At 48.2% G+C, this 16423-nt stretch overlaps 2 protein-coding genes across 2 annotated transcripts; one reads left to right on the forward strand and one right to left on the reverse strand.

Moving 5' to 3' along the window:
- Positions 1-1486: 1486 nt before the first annotated feature.
- LOC118476386 (uncharacterized) lies at positions 1487-2416 on the reverse strand. The gene is made up of 3 exons (XM_035965393.1): positions 2299-2416; positions 2028-2215; positions 1487-1948 (listed from the first exon to the last, which is right to left on the reverse strand). The coding sequence occupies exons 1-3, from the start codon at positions 2414-2416 to the stop codon at positions 1487-1489; spliced, it is 768 nt and encodes a 255-aa protein (XP_035821286.1).
- A 7884-nt stretch (positions 2417-10300) lies between these two features.
- On the forward strand, positions 10301-11483 carry LOC100193104 (uncharacterized). Its single transcript, NM_001138266.1, has one exon. The coding sequence runs from the start codon at positions 10375-10377 to the stop codon at positions 11113-11115; it is 741 nt and encodes a 246-aa protein (NP_001131738.1). The 5' UTR covers positions 10301-10374; the 3' UTR covers positions 11116-11483.
- Positions 11484-16423: the final 4940 nt, after the last annotated feature.

A 16423-nucleotide genomic window follows, 5' to 3' on the forward strand; every position in this document is an offset into this window, starting at 1 on the left:
TACAAGACATAATATTCAGGTTTGGAATACCAAACAACATCATCACCGACCTGGGATCCAACTTCACAAGTTCAGAGTTCTTCGACTTCTGCGAGCAAAAGGGCATTCAGATCAAATATGCCTCCGTGGCACACCCAAGAGCCAATGGGCAGGTAGAAAGAGCCAACGGGATGATATTAGATGCGCTCAAGAAGAAAGTTTCGACAAAAATGAGAAGTTCGCAAGAAAGTGGATCAGGGAACTGCCATACGTCGTTTGGAGCCTGAGAACTCAACCCAGTCGAGCCTTGCATGGAAACACTCCTTTCTTTATGGTCTATGGTTCGGAGGCAGTGCTACCTGCTGATCTCAAATTTGGAGCACCAAGGTTGATCTTTGAAAACATAGCAGAAGCTGAGGCTACTAGGCTGGAGGATGTCGACATACTCGAAGAAGAACGACTAAACACGGTGATTCAATCAGCACGGTATCAGCAAACTCTGAGGCGCTATCACGATAAGGCCATACGACATCGATCCTTCGCAGTGGGAGACCTCATCCTCCGCCGAATTCTAACGGGGGAGGGGCGGCACAAATTGTCACCTCTTTGGGAAGGACCATTCATAGTAGCTAAAGTCATTCGACCTGGATCATATCGACTCACACAGATGGATGGCACAGAAGTTGGGAACTCATGGAATATAGAACATCTCAGGAAGTTTTATCCTTAACTATATTCAAAGAGCTATTGGGGCAGCAATGTACTCTGTAAACCGGGAAATGCATCATCAATAAAAAAGGCTTCGGGAATTCTTCGTTTTGCGTCCTTACTCAAGTCGGGGTGACCACTATACCCTATTAACGGAGCAATCGGCTTAAGTCGGCAATGACTTAAGACGGTGCAACATGCTCACGCTTACTTAACTCAGGGTGACCACTATACCCTACTAACGGAGCAATCGGCTTAAGTCGGCAATGACTTAAGACGGTGCAACATGCTCACGCTTACTTAACTCAGGGTGACCACTATACCCTACTAATGGAGCAATCGGCTTAAGTCGGCAATGACTTAAGACGGTGCAACATGCTCACGCTTACTTAACTCAGGGTGACCACTATACCATATTAACGGAGCAATCGGCTTAAGTCGGCGATGACTTAAGACCGTGCGACATGCTCGCGCTTACTTAACTAAGGGTGACCACTATACCCTGCCAACGGAGCAATCGGTTCAGGCCGGTGATCACTATACCCCCGACAGCGGAACGATCGATTTAAGCTGACGACAACTTAAGTTGGCACGACACATTCGGCACGTTCGCAACTATTCATCCTAGGGCGATTTCTATGCCCCACGAAAAAATTCAAAACCATCATGATGCACTTACTTTTACGATTGTAGATACTATGGAACTCTAACAAAACAATAACAGTATTCGGTGCTGAAAAGTGTTTTCTAACGAAACATTCAAGAACACTAACCATATACTCAAGGCATTCAGTGTTTTCTATCTGGAAATGTTTTTCTCAGGAGCGACCGACGAGGAAGGACGACTCGAAGAATCGGGAGCGGCATTCACATCCGCCACTATGTCATCGGGAACAACCACGCCAGGTCTCCTCATCAGAATTCGCCCCACGCGAACGGCTTTGTCCATGGCCTTGTCGCGCTGGGCCTTCAGAGTAGCAGAAGTATCTTCAGCGGCCTTGACAGCCAACCAAGCGGCCTCTAGCTCCCGGACTACTGACTTTTTGGAAGCACGCAGATCCTTGATGACAGTATCCTTGTTCGACACCAATTGTCTAAGGCGAATCATATCATCCAGAGACTCTTGCAGCTTGTAGCGATGGTTATCCAAGTCCTCCATGGTAAAACGATGACTCCTCTCCAAGATAGTCAATGAGTTGCTAGCATCACGGTATAGCTTTTCCAGATTGTCACGAGAAGTAGCGAGGGCACGCTTTTCCTCCTGCAAACAAGAATCAGTTTCTCCAAACGTCGAGCAAGCAATAAGAACACAACAAACAAAGCCAAGATTCATAGGCCACCTTTTCAGAGTCGAGCTGAGCATGGAGAGTAGAGTCCAGCGTGTTAGCATCATTCAGAGAAGCAGAGACCCGGGCCAGTTCAGCCTGGCCTTGAGAATACTTTTCTTCAAGATCAGAGCATCGCCGGGCCAGTTCAGTCTGACCTTGAGAATGTTTTCCTTCAAGATCAGAGTACTGTCGGGCCATGTCTGTCAGGAAACAGTCAAGCAAGGGTGTTCAACTATGAAGCAGATTACTCAAACAACCAATAAAAGCAAAAAGGGGCACTAACCAGCATTTGCCGTCTCCAATTCAGATACTCGTCGCTGAAGTAACACTGGATTCCAATGCATTAGGGACAAAGCCTCTTCTGGGACAGAGGTCCCCTGTGATTTCAACTGGCTAGCCATTTCATCCACCAATGCCTGACGATAAAAACAGATGAGCATAATAACGACAGTCTACCTGAAGTAAAAGACAGGGCAGAAGAAACCAAGATACCTGGAGGTTAGAGAAGAATGAGGGAACCCCAAGTCGTGAGAAATCAACCGGTGGCTCGCTGAAGGGCCACCAACTGGAACAACCCGCAATGCATCATTGGAACCAAGTCAGTGTCACCAGCAGAAGTTAGAACTCTGTCATCGGAAACGTTGACCTCTAAAACGACCTCTTGACACGAAACCCGCACCGCTGCCATACAATCAGAGTGTGGAGGAGAAGATCCCACATGAACATCCATGGAAGTGTTAGAGGGAGAACCAACTCGAACACCCTCGGGGGCTGGGTTATCGCTTGCGCTACCCATCCGAGCCGGGTCATTCCCGGCAACACCCTCGGGGGCTGGGTAAGCGCCAGCACCATCCTTGAGGGCCGAGTTCTCTGCAGCAGCCACCTCTAAGGCTGAAGGTCCCTCAGTCACTTCCATGGGAGCAGCGCAATCCAGACCAGCTTCCTGATCCTCAAGATCACGCTCCAAGGTCGATGAGGCGTGGGACGCTGCCCGGGATGACCCCAACCCGGCATCAAGCACATCAGGACAAACATCCATCGTGTCACCATCTGCCGGCTTTGACAACAGATCTTCTGGAACCATATCCTCAAGAACCTGATCAAAGTTGGCCAGAGACAATTCTTGTAAATCAACAAGAGCAGACAGGGCTGGGGAAGGAACACCACTGCTTTCGCCACTGGCAATGTAGCGTCGGCTGTTTTTCCGAGTTAGAGGGATTTCATCCTCCTCCTCCTCGCCATCATCGACAACACGGACAGTACACCCATTGGGGTCAGCAACATCCAGGTTACACCCATTGGGGTCAACGTCGTCCAGGTCACACCCATTGGGGTCAATAGCAGGAAGGTTACACCCATCGGGATTAGTTTCAGCAAATGCAGGCACTAGCACTTCTCCAGCAGCAGGAACGGAAGGACCAGCATTCTGATCAAAACTAGACACTCGATGAAGACGTCTTTTTCTCTGTTTCTTCCCGTCAGCAGGAGAAGCAGGCCGATTGGCTCAGCGAGAGCGCTTCAGACGAACGTTGTCAGACTTCTGAATATCTAAAGCTTAGCTATCCTCTGGGATGGGTGCTACCACCAGAGTTTCAGTAGGGATTGCATCAGAGGAATCTTCAGCTCACATATCCAGCATGGCACTTATCTCCGCGTCACTCGGATTCAAAGGCACCTCAAAATGAACCTGCCTCTCGTCGTCAGGAATCTCTCCGAGTGAGGCAACCAAAGCACTAACTTCTTCGGGAGAGGGTCGTACTCTAAGGCCCAAACCGCTATCATCAGCAGGAGGATTTGACACGAAACTGATAAAGGCCTGGGAGGGAGGCAAATTCTAGGCCAAGTATGCAACAGGAGCGCCGATGTTCGACACCTTGCCTCTGAGTATCATCTCGAGCCGGTTCACCAAGTCCACAGTAGGAATTCTTCTGTTGGTCACCCGGGTTGAATCAGCCAAGCCTCGGTACAAATAGGCCGGATATGCTCTGTCTTTCAATGGCTGAATGTTCTTGAAAATAAAGTCAACGACCACAGCTTCTGCAGTCAGACCCCTTTCTTTCAACAATCCAACTTCTGCTAACAGAGCCCTTGCCTCAGCCACCTCCTGGTCTATGGGGGATTCGGTCCAGCTCGGAGTGCGAACATCCGGCTGTCTCCCTAACCGTGGGGGGAGGGAATTCCCATGATTCTCCATGATGAACCATTCCAGGCGCCATCCCTTGATGCTGTCCTTGAGTGGGATGTCGAGGTAGTCAGTCTTCCTTCCGCGACGCATCTCTAAGCTCGCGCCCCCACCAGCTAGTGCTGCCCCCCGGCCATCCCAGGCCGGCAGTGGTACAGATACTTCCAAAGGCCAAAGTGGGGCAAAACACCAAGAAAGGCTTCGCATAAATGAACAAAAACAGAAACTTGCAGAATAGAATTGAGATTCAGATGGGTCAAATTCAAGCGATAGAAATCAAGGAGACCGCGGAAGAAAGGAGAAATGGGTAGGGCGAGTCCGTGGATAAGGAAAGGAACATAAATGACAGATTCGTGGGTGTCTTCTGTCGGAACAGTGACCCCACGGCAGATCCGCCACAAACAGAGCTCCTTCGGAGGAAGAACCCCAATGGAAACAAGATGAAGAAGGTCGGATTCGGAGACAACAGACATATGGTTACCTGCGAAAGGCAACTGACTGTTGGGATCAATGGGAGGAATGATTGTGACGGACGAACTCGAAGCTTTCCGCTTGGGCGCCATCTCAACCTTGCTAGCGAACGGAGCGGAAGAGATATTGCAGGAAAGCAGAAAGAATCTGGATGCAAAAAAACAGAAACTAGGGCACGGTGCGGGGAGGCGTGCGACAGCGCAGTACATATGGGATTTCCCCGAGCCAGATGTCATTTCTAAAAAAGTGCCCAGTCATCACCCAACCATTATTTCTAAAACGCTGGCGTGCCATGTCATCACCCCGTCGTTATTTCTAAAACGCTGGTGTGCCATGTCATCACTCGACTGTTATCTCCAAAACGGCCGACGCGGCCCAAATTGACTCAGCTATCGTTTCTAAAAACGCTGGCGTTATTTGACTTCACTTGGCCACTACCTCCAAAGCGGCCGATGCAGTCCGTTGTCACTCGGCTGTTACCTCTAAAACGCCGACATCGCCAATAACCGCTCGGTCGTTATTTCTAAAACACCAACGCGGCCCGTTATCGCTCGGCTATCACCTCTGAAAAGCCCCAACATCGCTGATAATCACTCGGCCACCACTACTAAAGCGCTGGCATCGTGAAGAAGGTGATCTGAAGCACGGTTCGACGATTCTAAGTTGCTACTCAAGCATTACATTCAGAAACAGCCTCTGCAGTAAGCACCAACACAAATGACAATCAGCAAGAAGGCGGAATGATACGCACGAGAGGAATCGAAATCATTCTTCATTATACGTGAAGTACTACCGAACTTACAAATCAACTCATTATGAGTCGATGACCCCCCTACTACTACACTGTACTTCACTACTCTATACTACTAACTACTACTACATTATTTCATTATACTGCTACTAATATATACTAATAATTAAAACCAGTGGCATTTAGCCACTGGCCTTGTTGCTGCCCCTGCTGCTGCCGCCGCCGCTGCTGTCGCGTCCGCCCTTGCCGCTGTTGCCGCCGCCGTCACCGTCGCCTCCGTCGTCGTCGCCGTCACCACCGTCGCCGCCGCTGCCCTCCTCGGACGAGTCGGAGGGATTCTCCTCGTCCGAGGAGTACTCCGACTCATCCGAGCCCTCGAGCCCGGCACGCTCGATGGCCCGGATGTAGGTCCACACCTCCGCGGCGATCCCCTGGGAGTCGTCTGAATCATCAGACAACGCCGGGGGGAGAGGCGGGAGCCGGAGAACCCTCGGACTCGGAGGAGAACTTCTCCTCCGAGTATTCCGAGTCGCTAAGTCCTCCGAAGGAGGAGTCGGCTCGCGCTTGCGCTTGTCGCCCGAGTGATGCGAAGAGCTGCTGCCTTTCTTGTTCTTGCCCATGGCGAAAGTGGAGGGAAGGAGAGAAGATTAAACACCAAGCAGTAGCAAGAAGCGTGAAAACGCTGGAGAAGCAAGGGCACTATTTATAGAAGAAGAAGGCAACCGCTCATCTCCTACCATGGCCACTGAACAGTCGCAAAAATTCAATATGCAATTCAAACCATCTGAAGACACGTCAGGCGGCTGACGCCATTTCACGTAACACGACACCCATTGGGACTCCAGTCAACCACGCAGGCGATATGATTACGCTCGCGGTCACATCAAGTTACTACTCAAAAGCAATTTGCTAAACGCTCAGCGTACCAAGCCACCCCTTGCCTACACCCATTGGGGGGACACCCAGGAATTATCAGTATATTTTCAACACTGTCACATCCGAACAGTATATGCAATGAATACTTCAAGACAGAAGAAAGATATCAGTGGGGATCAAAGGAAAGCCAAATATAGCCGATGAGGTACAAGTCTAATCAACAGAAGCATCAAAGCACGAAGTGACATGAAGACGAGCCAAGGGCCATCTATCGAACGTCCAATCAGTCGCAGATCAAATAAATGGCAAAACCTATCAAGATATGGGTAGATCGCGTACTCGGCCACAAAGACAAAAATATACGCTGACCTCTAAAGCGTAAGCATCAACAATATAATGCTGGTCTCCAAGGCATTCAATAAAAAGGGAGGAAGATTCCCAGAAAAAGACACGAAATGAAGACCTTCGAGTGGATTATTTTCAAAAATCCACTCGAAGCTCGGGGGCTACACCCATTGGGTGCACCTTCGGTGCACTCGATGGACTTCACGGCTCGACAGTGCAAAATGCTGACCTCCGAAGCATAAACCCGAGACAGAACACCAAATTTTGAGGAATAATAGCAGAAGAAGACAGTAAAAAGAAGACGTGTTAACCGGATCACTCAGAATTCTGAAGCAGTGACTCGATAGACTTATTTTCAAAAGCAGTCCCTAGTAAAATCAAATACCGCAAGCAGGACCTAGGATCTTTGGGCCGTTTATTTCAAAATCAGCCCAAAGATCGGGGGCTTGTGGGGGACAGATATCCCCCGGGTCCACTAAAAGGATAAAAGACCTCACGAAAGGCCCAGAGGCCCCATAATTCGCAAGGTCATCCCCCTCGTGGGCCTGGAGGAACGACCAGTGAGACAGATCAACACAAGGCCGGGTCGGTGCAAGCCCAGTTGGCCCAACAACATCCGAACAGTAATCGCAGCAGTGACCCGACCTTCCCGCACAGGAGCCCCGTACATCGGAACTGGGTGAAGATGAGTCGGCTGAATTATAGGGAGACAGACTCGGTTAGTTCACTATTATTCTGGCTCACGTTGTTATCATATCCATATGTAATGCCCCACGGTCGAGTATATAAGGCCTAGGGGGCACCCCTTCAAGAAGATAGATCAACATTATTCATCACTTAGCCTCCTATCCCGCTCTATACATTTTCCAGTGCTAGAGAGCCCCCTTGTAACTCATCGCATAAAGCATTCCAGCCAGGACGTAGGGTGTTACGCATCTCAAAGCGGCCCGAACCTATACATCACTGTCTACTGTTTCTCGTGCGCCCAGCACGAACCATCGAGCTACAGTCGGTAACACCGTCCTACTTCTAAAAAGCACCTTGGGGGGGTAACCCTGGGTGTGCGGTCGGACCCGAAACACCGACAAGGGGTACCCCCTGTTACAAGGAAAAGACTCTGTGCCAGCAGTGAAGTCCCTGGTTGTGCGATAAACGGCTCACTATTGCGCAACCTCGGCCGCCTTGGGGGTCACCAAGTGGCCAAGGGGAAGGATGTGCTCCGGATGTATGCAGCAGGTCTGAAACCGCTACATGGAAAACACCGGACCCCGCGCATGACGGGCGGACCTCCGGGACAGATCCCGGACCCTTCGGAGAGAGGTCCGGATGATTCACCACCGGATCCCGGATCTTGGGGCAGGAGATACCCTGGTCCTGCCCTAGAAGGGGTCCGGTGCTGGCACGTGTCCGGGGCTTGCATAGCGCTCCCCCGCCCAAGGCGGAGATCCGCTACTGCCACATGGCTGGTGGCCCATGACGTAAGCCAACAAGAGGAGTCTGACGTCGGGCCACTAGAACCGCGCAGCCGCTACATTTATTGTAGAATGGACGCATCGTCTACCAGAAAGCCAACGAGGGATGTGCCCTCTCGGTATTTAATGCGTCTAGTCCTTTCCACTGGCAGACAGGGTTAGACGGCGCGCCGGTCCAATCTATTATAGAATAGCGCGCCCGTGCCATGCGGCGGACTGGACTCGTTACCCCTTCTACAAGGAGCTTCCCCTGCACGCCAAGGATACGTAGATCTCATGTGTCAGAGCGCTAGAAGATCGCCTCAGCAGCACACGTTCGTGGCTCCGAGTACAATATTCGTTAAGTCCCTGGGCCCACATGTCAGGGCTCAGTACCTTTGTGCATGCCCCCCTTCGGCTATAAAATGGGAGGCATGCGACGTTACAAGACAGGTTCACTCACACCACATCTTAGGCAGACACTCACAAGCTCATACAAGCTCCCAATTTAATACATCACACAGTGGAGTAGGGTATTACGCTCCGGCGGCCCGAACCACTCTAAACCTTTGCGTGTTCTTGTGTTCGTCCATCCATCTCGCATAACAGGCAAAACACTTAGGCCCCTCCTCATCTTAGGATTTAGGGTGGGTGCAATCTGCCACCCGGCCGGAGAGATTTTCCCCTCCGACAGTCGTCAAGCTGGGATGGTCCTTATAAAGTAAAACAGGTAATGTCTGGTAACGCTTATTTGCTACAAACATTACAAGGCAAGGATTTACCCAAGGCTTTGAATGGGCGTTTCCTCAAACGGTACCATCCTAGTATGTGGCAAGATGCCTAAGAAAACCGATGTAATCACATCGAGTTAGTTGCTTTTGGTTTGCTCAGCTCCACCAAAAGGCAGGGGCATATGTTGAGCACTAAAAAGAGCCATCGGACGGTCCCGCCCTGAGGCCGAACGGTCCGCGCAAGCGCAGAACAAATTAGGGTTCCGAGTTTCTTGCTATGTTTGTTGGCGAGAATCTCGGGATAAGCTCGGAATTTTGTTGGTAACGGGTCCAGCCCCTCCTCTATAAAAGCAGAGGAATACGACCGATTTAATCAATCAATCGAACCCTCAATCAATACAATCTACATTTTATCCTAGGAGTAGTTCTAGTCTAGTTTATGTTTAGTCTCCCAATCCTCAAATTTTCCGCTTCTCTTCGACTCTACGTCGATTAGAGGAGTCTAGGTCGAGATCTCTCCTCTCCAGCGGGGTCCCTCACGGGAGCGAGATCCAGGCGCCGCCGGCGACCTTCCGCCGCCCCTGCACTCGCGCGAACCGTACAGCCCTAGGGCACGGACCGTTCGGCCGTCAGGTAGGAAACCCTAGCCTCGCGCCAGGTCGCGGACCGTCTGGCCCCTGGCCGCGGACCGTCCGCCCCTGTGTAGAGAGCACCGCCGCTGGTTCGTGTTGAGTGATTGGCGCCCTAAAAAAGGTGTCAACACACGGCTTCACCCTACCAACGTCCAACGTCTTCAAAAAATAGTGCAGAACGAGCATTCAAACCCGTACCTATTTGCTCCAGAAATTTGGAGCTAACCAACAGATCACACATACCTTAGTGTTTAGAAATAAACAAAAATTATATTTATAGCCTAGATGTCGCTCCCCACGCTCCTCCGTCTCGTGGCAACACACTAATAAGTATATACGGAGACACAATTGATGGAGTTGGTCTAACTCTATCTAAACTAGATGTGTTAGATTTATTTTTTGCATTTGTCTTCTAACCACGAAAATAAGTTTTCTACAATGGCGGTCAAAAAAATCGACGCTGTTTTTTAACTAACTTTTGGTGAAGGATAAAATAAGTTATTTTACACTTATTTTCAGCGGTTTTTAGCTGTAGAAAGTTTATAGAATTCCACTGGTGCACCTCAAACCAAAAGTAGCCAAACAAGGCCTGGCCTATCGATTTTTAGCCACAGATCTGGAACAAAAAGGAAACGAAGACACCTTGCGGATGGCTCACCATATGTCCCGACAGGCATGTTCTACTCTCCTATAGCAGCGGCAAGCCATGCATGCATGCCGGGAGGAGAACAGGTCATCGACCATGGAGAAAACCGGCCTAGCTTGACCGCTTGCAATTCAAGGAGGCTAGCTAGATAGCATGTATATAAGCCCGTGCGCGTGGTGCCTTTCCTCTCATCACCATCGCCTGGAACCACAGACCACAAAGGAGGGGACACACACACACACACACCGTCTCCGCCCGCCCGCCGCGACGCGCCATGGCTATGGCTCGCTCCGTCGCGCACCTCTTCTTTCCCATCCTCCTTATCTCCACCGCGCCCGCCGTGCGGGCCATCACCGACGCCGCCGGCGGCCCCGGATACCTCCAGGAGGCGTGCAACAAGACGCTGTTCCCCAAGGTGTGCATGCACGCGCTCAAGGACAACCCAGAGTGCCAGGCGGAGACGGCGGTCACGCCGCGCCGGCTGGCCGAGCTGCTCGTGTACGTGTCGGCCGAGGTGGGCATGACCGTGGCCGCGTTCGCGCACCACGAGCTCAACGCCATCAAGGACGACGACGTCCTGTACAAGTGCATCGACACCTGCTCCGAGGACATCGAGGAAGCCGTGGCGCACCTCAGCGCCCTCTCCCGCGACTTCTCCGACGCCAGGTTCCTCGAGGTCAAGTCCTGGCTCACCTCCACGCTCGGCGGCACCGCCACCTGCGAGGACGCCTGCAAGGACGCCCCCGTCAGCGACATCAAGAACGTCTGCATAACCAAGAGCTTCGAGTTTGAGAAGCTGCTGCGCGTCACGCTGGACCTCATCACCGAGGCTTCCGGCTCCATGTCGGCCGAGGTCGCACTGCCGCCGTCGGATGCGTCGGCGCCGTCCGGAGGGTACGGCTCGTCGGCTGGCGCCCCCGCCTACGGCGCCCCGTCTCCTGATGCCCCAGCTTATGGCGCCAGCGTACCAGCGCCAGCGCCGACCTCGGGGCAGAGCACTGCTTCGACTGCATGAGTGATGATATCGTGGCGGCACACACGCATCTTGGTCACTCCTATGCTATGCATGCATGCTTCGAATTACCGACCGAAAAGTCTGGTTCCTCGGCCAATTTCTCGTTCCTGGTCAGCTAGGGGAACCATTTCTCGGCCCGGTATCACATTTTAAAAATATGAAAGTCAAATTTTTTTTGTTCAAAACGAAATTTCGGAACAGTGAAGCCTGCTCCTTACTATGTTCCAAGTATTTTGCTCTCTCCTCCATCCCACAATTTTCGAGCAGTATGTCAGCTTAGAATTAGGATTTTTTGGTGCTGCATCATTGATGCAAATGAATATAATGAGGCCAGAAAATGGCACAGCATGTTACTTTTGACATGTTGCAGCGATAAGCCATCATCAGTTGTCCCCCCCCCCCCCCCCCTAAAAATTACAATACACTTCCATTCCGAATTAAAACTTTAACTGTTACTTACATAGTTACATTTGTAATTTATTGTTTGGAAAACATAAGGTGATAATAGGAAATAATATCAAACACTTAAAATCATACTTATATCATCAAACTTTATACTTTTGTTCATAGGGAAACCATTGGTTCAAGATTATGATCAAATTTAAAATGTGTGTGTGTGCCTTTAGAAAAATAAATGGATGAGAGGGTGTGTTTCTTTGGTTAATACTGTGCTCTCGCCTCCGGTGACTTTGTGAATCTCGAGATCTGTCGGTTCAGTCCTTCGAAGATGTTCATAGGGATATGGTTTATATGCATAGTATGTTTATAGGGGTCAGTGTATGTGTACGTGTTATGGATGTCTATGTTGTATTGTGTAATAGTAAAAAAAAGAATTGAAACATTTCTTTATTCGTACCATAACATATATTGAATATTAAGTTTTTTCTCGATGTGTTTTATATAAAAATTACATAACGACACCTTTTCAAAGAATCCATACCTTGAATAACTGTCTGTAACACAACATTGCATGGCACACCACATACATATTCACATGCACCATATAATGATGACCCAAAGAGATCCAATGGTTATGTGCTTGCCATTTTCACAACCTAATTATTATTCTAGATATTCAATGACCACATTTTTGCAAGGGGAAGTCTAACTAGAAGTATGCCTACACGTTGTCGTGGCATAACGGTGACCTATGCCCGAGCCCTTTAGAAGTATTTATGGTTTTCAATGGATAATCATTCTCAAAGCTCTCATCGGTCACTGAAAATCCTGTCCCACAATATCAGAGGCATCAACTCTGACACCAAATGGAATTCATTGTGGAACAATATCTTGGAATCCAATTGTGACATTGTTTGTATTCAGAAAACAAAAAAGAATCCTTCGACGAATCATATCTTCGTTTTTTCTGCAACTGTAATTTAGGTAAATTTGCTCATGGCCCTTCTATTGGAGCTTCTGGAGGATTCATCACTATTTGGAAAGACTCCCTCTTTGAGGCAGAGGTAGTTGATCAGAATGTGTTTGGGCATACTATTTGCTTTCGGTCTAATCTAGATGGTCATGTTTGGTGGCTTTCCAACATCTATGCCCCTTGCTCCCCTCATGGAAGAGAAGCCTTTCTTGCATGGTTTTCTAACCTTGAAATTGCTGAAGACAAGCTTTGGATTTTTCTGGGTGATTTCAATATGATTAGATATCATGAAAACCGTGACAAGCTGGGTGGTGACCCTATTAGAATGCTCAATTGCAATGCGGCAATCAGTCAACTGGGTTTACAGGAAATTCCTCTCAAAGGGCAAACTTTCACTTGGTCAAACATGCAACGCCAACCTTTGCTTGAAAAGCTGGACTGGTGCTTTATCTCGCCAGCCTGGTCTTCCAATTTCCCCGCGACTTCTGCCTTTACTCTGACCAGGGGGGCCTCAGATCATGTTCCCTGGGTGGTCAATATCCAATCTAATGTCCCTAAACCGCCCATTTTCAGATTTGAAAACTATTGGCTTCAGCTTGAAGACTTTCATTCCATTTTTCAAGGCTCTTGGAATCATGATTTGTTTCAGCCTGACCCTGCTAAACGGCTTATGGCTAAGTTTAAAAGAGCGAGAAAGGTGATCCATGGGTGGCAGAAATCCTTACCCAATTTAGCTAAGCTGATTGATAAGGTGGAATTGATCATTCAGTTTATGGACTTTATTGAGGAAAGCAGAGACTTAACAATTCAAGAGTGGAACTTTAAGGATGTTTTAGTTCATCACCTGCAGGTTCTTCTTTCCAATCAGCGTATTTACTGGAAACAGAGAGGTCAAATCAAATGGGCTACGTTGGGGGATGCTGGCACAAAATTTTTCATGCAAATGCCACTTCGAAGCACCGTCACAACAATATTTTGTCTTTAAACCGTGATAATGGCATGGTTGCTCTCTCTCATTTGGACAAAGAAGAGGTGCTTTTCCAAGCTTTCAAAGATCGATTAGGGACCTCTCAACCAACATCTATGGTTTTCAACTTGTCGAAACTAATTCAGCCTGTTATCAGCCTGTCAGCTTTAGAAACGCCCTTCTCCCGCAGTGAGATAGACCAGATCATCAGGAACTTACCTGCTAATAAGTCGCCTGGCCCTGATGGTTTTAACACGGATTTTGTCCGAAAATGCTGGCCGGTGATTGCTTCGGACTTTTATGAACTTTGTGATAAGTTTTATGAGGGATCGATCTGCATGGAAAGTTTTAATGGATCTTATGTGACTCTTATCCCTAAGCATAGCTCTCCTACCTCGGTGGGTGACTATAGACCGATTTCCCTCCTCAATACAAGTATGAAAGTCCTGACTAAAATCCTTGCTAATCGACTGCAACTGGTTATTTCTAAATTAGTCCATCAGAATCAATATGGTTTTCTCAAAGCAAGGACAATTCAAGACTGTCTAGCATGGGCGTTTGAATACATCTCTATCTGTCATAAGTCGGGTAAAGAATTGGTCATCCTAAAATTGGACTTTGAAAAGGCTTTTGACAAATTAGAACATGCGGCTATCATTGATATTTTAAGACATAAAGGTTTTGGGGACAGATGGTTACACTGGATCTCCTTGATTCTTGGCTCTGGCACTTCACAAGTTCTTTTAAATGGAGTCCCGGGAAGACGTTTTCATTGCAGGCGTGGAGTTCGCCAGGGGGCCCCTTGTCCCCCCTTCTCTTTGTTCTAGCAGCAGACCTGCTCCAGTCAATTATTATCAAGGCCAAGGATTGTGGCATCCTCAAGCTCCCGATTCCGTTCTCCCGTGGATCTGATTTCCCGATTATCCAGTACGCAGATGATACAATTATGATTTTGGAAGCGTGCCCCAGACAACTCTTCTTCCTTAAAGCGATGCTTAACTCCTTTGCTGACTCTACAGGGCTCCATGTGAATTATAACAAATCTAATATTTATCCCATCAATGTTTCAGAGCAGAAAATGGTTGTTCTTGCAAATACGTTCCACTGCAAGATTGGATCTTTGCCCTTCACGTATCTCGGGCTTCCTCTGGGGCTTCGTAAACCCAATTTGGAAGCATTCCTTCCTCTCATTCAGAGGATCGAAAGAAGACTCGCTTCAACTTCTATATTTCTATCCCAGGCTGGTAGATTACAAATGGTCAACGCGGTATTTTCTTCTCTTCCAACCTACTACATGTGCACCCTGAAGCTTCCCAAAAATGTGATCAAACAGATTGACAAACTTCAACAGCATTGTCTTTGGAGAGGGGCAGACATAAATGCAAAAAAGCCTCCTCTTGTTGACTGGAAATCAGTATGCAAGCCAAAAATTCAGGGGGGCCTTGGAGTCATCAATCTTGAGCTTCAGAATAAAGCGCTACTTATGAAATGCCTCCATAAATTCTATAATAGAGTCAACATCCCGTGGGTCAACATCATCTGGGACACTCACTACAACAATTCTCTACCTTCAGCTAAACCAGTTGGTTCGTTTTGGTGGAAAGATATTCTCAAAATTCATGATTTATTTAAGGAAATTGCCCGAGTGGAGGTTGGAAATGGGAAAACTACTCTCCTCTGGCATGATCGATGGAATGGACAGCGCACATCTGAAAGATTCCCGGAGCTCTGGTCTTTTGCATCTGTCAGGGAGATTAACATTCATCAAGCTCGGTTGGCTTCCCCGAATGAATTGTTCCACACTCCCCTATCTGCTGAAGCGTTTGGCCAGTTACTTTCATTTCAGGACATTCTTGCTGATTTCCAATTGCATGATCACAATGATATTTGGCGTTGCAGTGGCTCTTCCAATCTGTTTTCATCTCAGAAGGTCTATGCTCACTTGATTGGCGCCCAGCAGTCGCACCCTCTCTTCTCTTGGTTATGGAAATCTAAATGTCAACCTAAGCACAAAGTGTTCTTCTGGTTATTGCTCAAAGACAGATTGAATACCTGCTCCCTCCTCAGGCGTCGTTCAATGCCCTTGGATTCCTTCACCTGCGATAACTGCATCCTTCAGATTGAAGAGACGCTCATTCATCTCTTCTTCATATGTAATTTTGCTCGGCGATGTTGGTTACTTTTGGGCTTTCTCCCGCCGCGTAATTTGAATCTCCTGCATACCTTATTGAGGATTAGAAGGAGATTGCAAGTCCCTTGGAGGCTAGAAACTATTATCATTATGACGTGGTGCATCTGGAGGTGCAGAAATAATTGGATTTTCATGAGATCCCTCCTACCGTTTCTGAGTGCAAGGCGATGTTCAGGACTGAATTTGCCTTATTATGCCATCGAGTCAAGCCTAATCTTAAGGAAGATATCTCCACCTGGTTACTTCATTTAGGATTGTAGTTCCTCCCCTTGCTTTCTCTTCCCTTCACTTGCGGTGTAATTTTCCTCTCTTTTCCTAAAACTTGGTTCTCTTTGAATTAATAAAATTACTGTAGGACATTCCTACAGTACCTTTACTTTAAAAAAATAATATGATGTTGATGCGCTCGCGCTCTATATTGTTCGACTAATCCGGTGGCTATTCCAGATTAATCTAAAAATTCGATGGTCATGCTGGATCAATTTAATTTGATAATCTAATGTTGCGTTTGTGCTCCAGATTGATATACTGGTCCAATGATTATTCTGGATTAATCTAAAAACCCGATGACCATGCCATATTAATTTCTACATAAAGGGCGAACTCTCTTCTCGCTATCTCGAAGGGCGAAATTCATCCCACGGCTTGATTAAATGCTTAAATGCTGGCTAAATTATTGGCAAAACTTATCATTATTATTCCAACGACACGTCTTGTGTAGACGAGATCGGACACATTATTGCTGGGCACCGACGAGACGAAAGCAATACATCTGTTC

This window comes from Zea mays, chromosome 2 (assembly GCF_902167145.1).
Source record: "Zea mays cultivar B73 chromosome 2, Zm-B73-REFERENCE-NAM-5.0, whole genome shotgun sequence".
NCBI classification, from domain to species: domain Eukaryota; kingdom Viridiplantae; phylum Streptophyta; class Magnoliopsida; order Poales; family Poaceae; genus Zea; species Zea mays.

Excerpts from the sequence above, each read along its gene's own strand:
- LOC118476386 (XM_035965393.1), bottom strand. The coding sequence starts at position 2,416 with ATGGCTAGCCAGTTGAAATCACAGGGGACCTCTGTCCCAGAAGAGGCT. Across the intron at positions 2,216-2,298 it reads ATTGGAGACGGCAAATGCTG|ACATGGCCCGACAGTACTCT; the intron begins GTTAGTGCCCCT and ends GTTTCCTGACAG. Across the intron at positions 1,949-2,027 it reads CTCAGCTCGACTCTGAAAAG|GAGGAAAAGCGTGCCCTCGC; the intron begins GTGGCCTATGAA and ends TCTTGTTTGCAG.
- LOC100193104 (NM_001138266.1), top strand. The coding sequence starts at position 10,375 with ATGGCTATGGCTCGCTCCGTCGCGCACCTCTTCTTTCCCATCCTCCTT.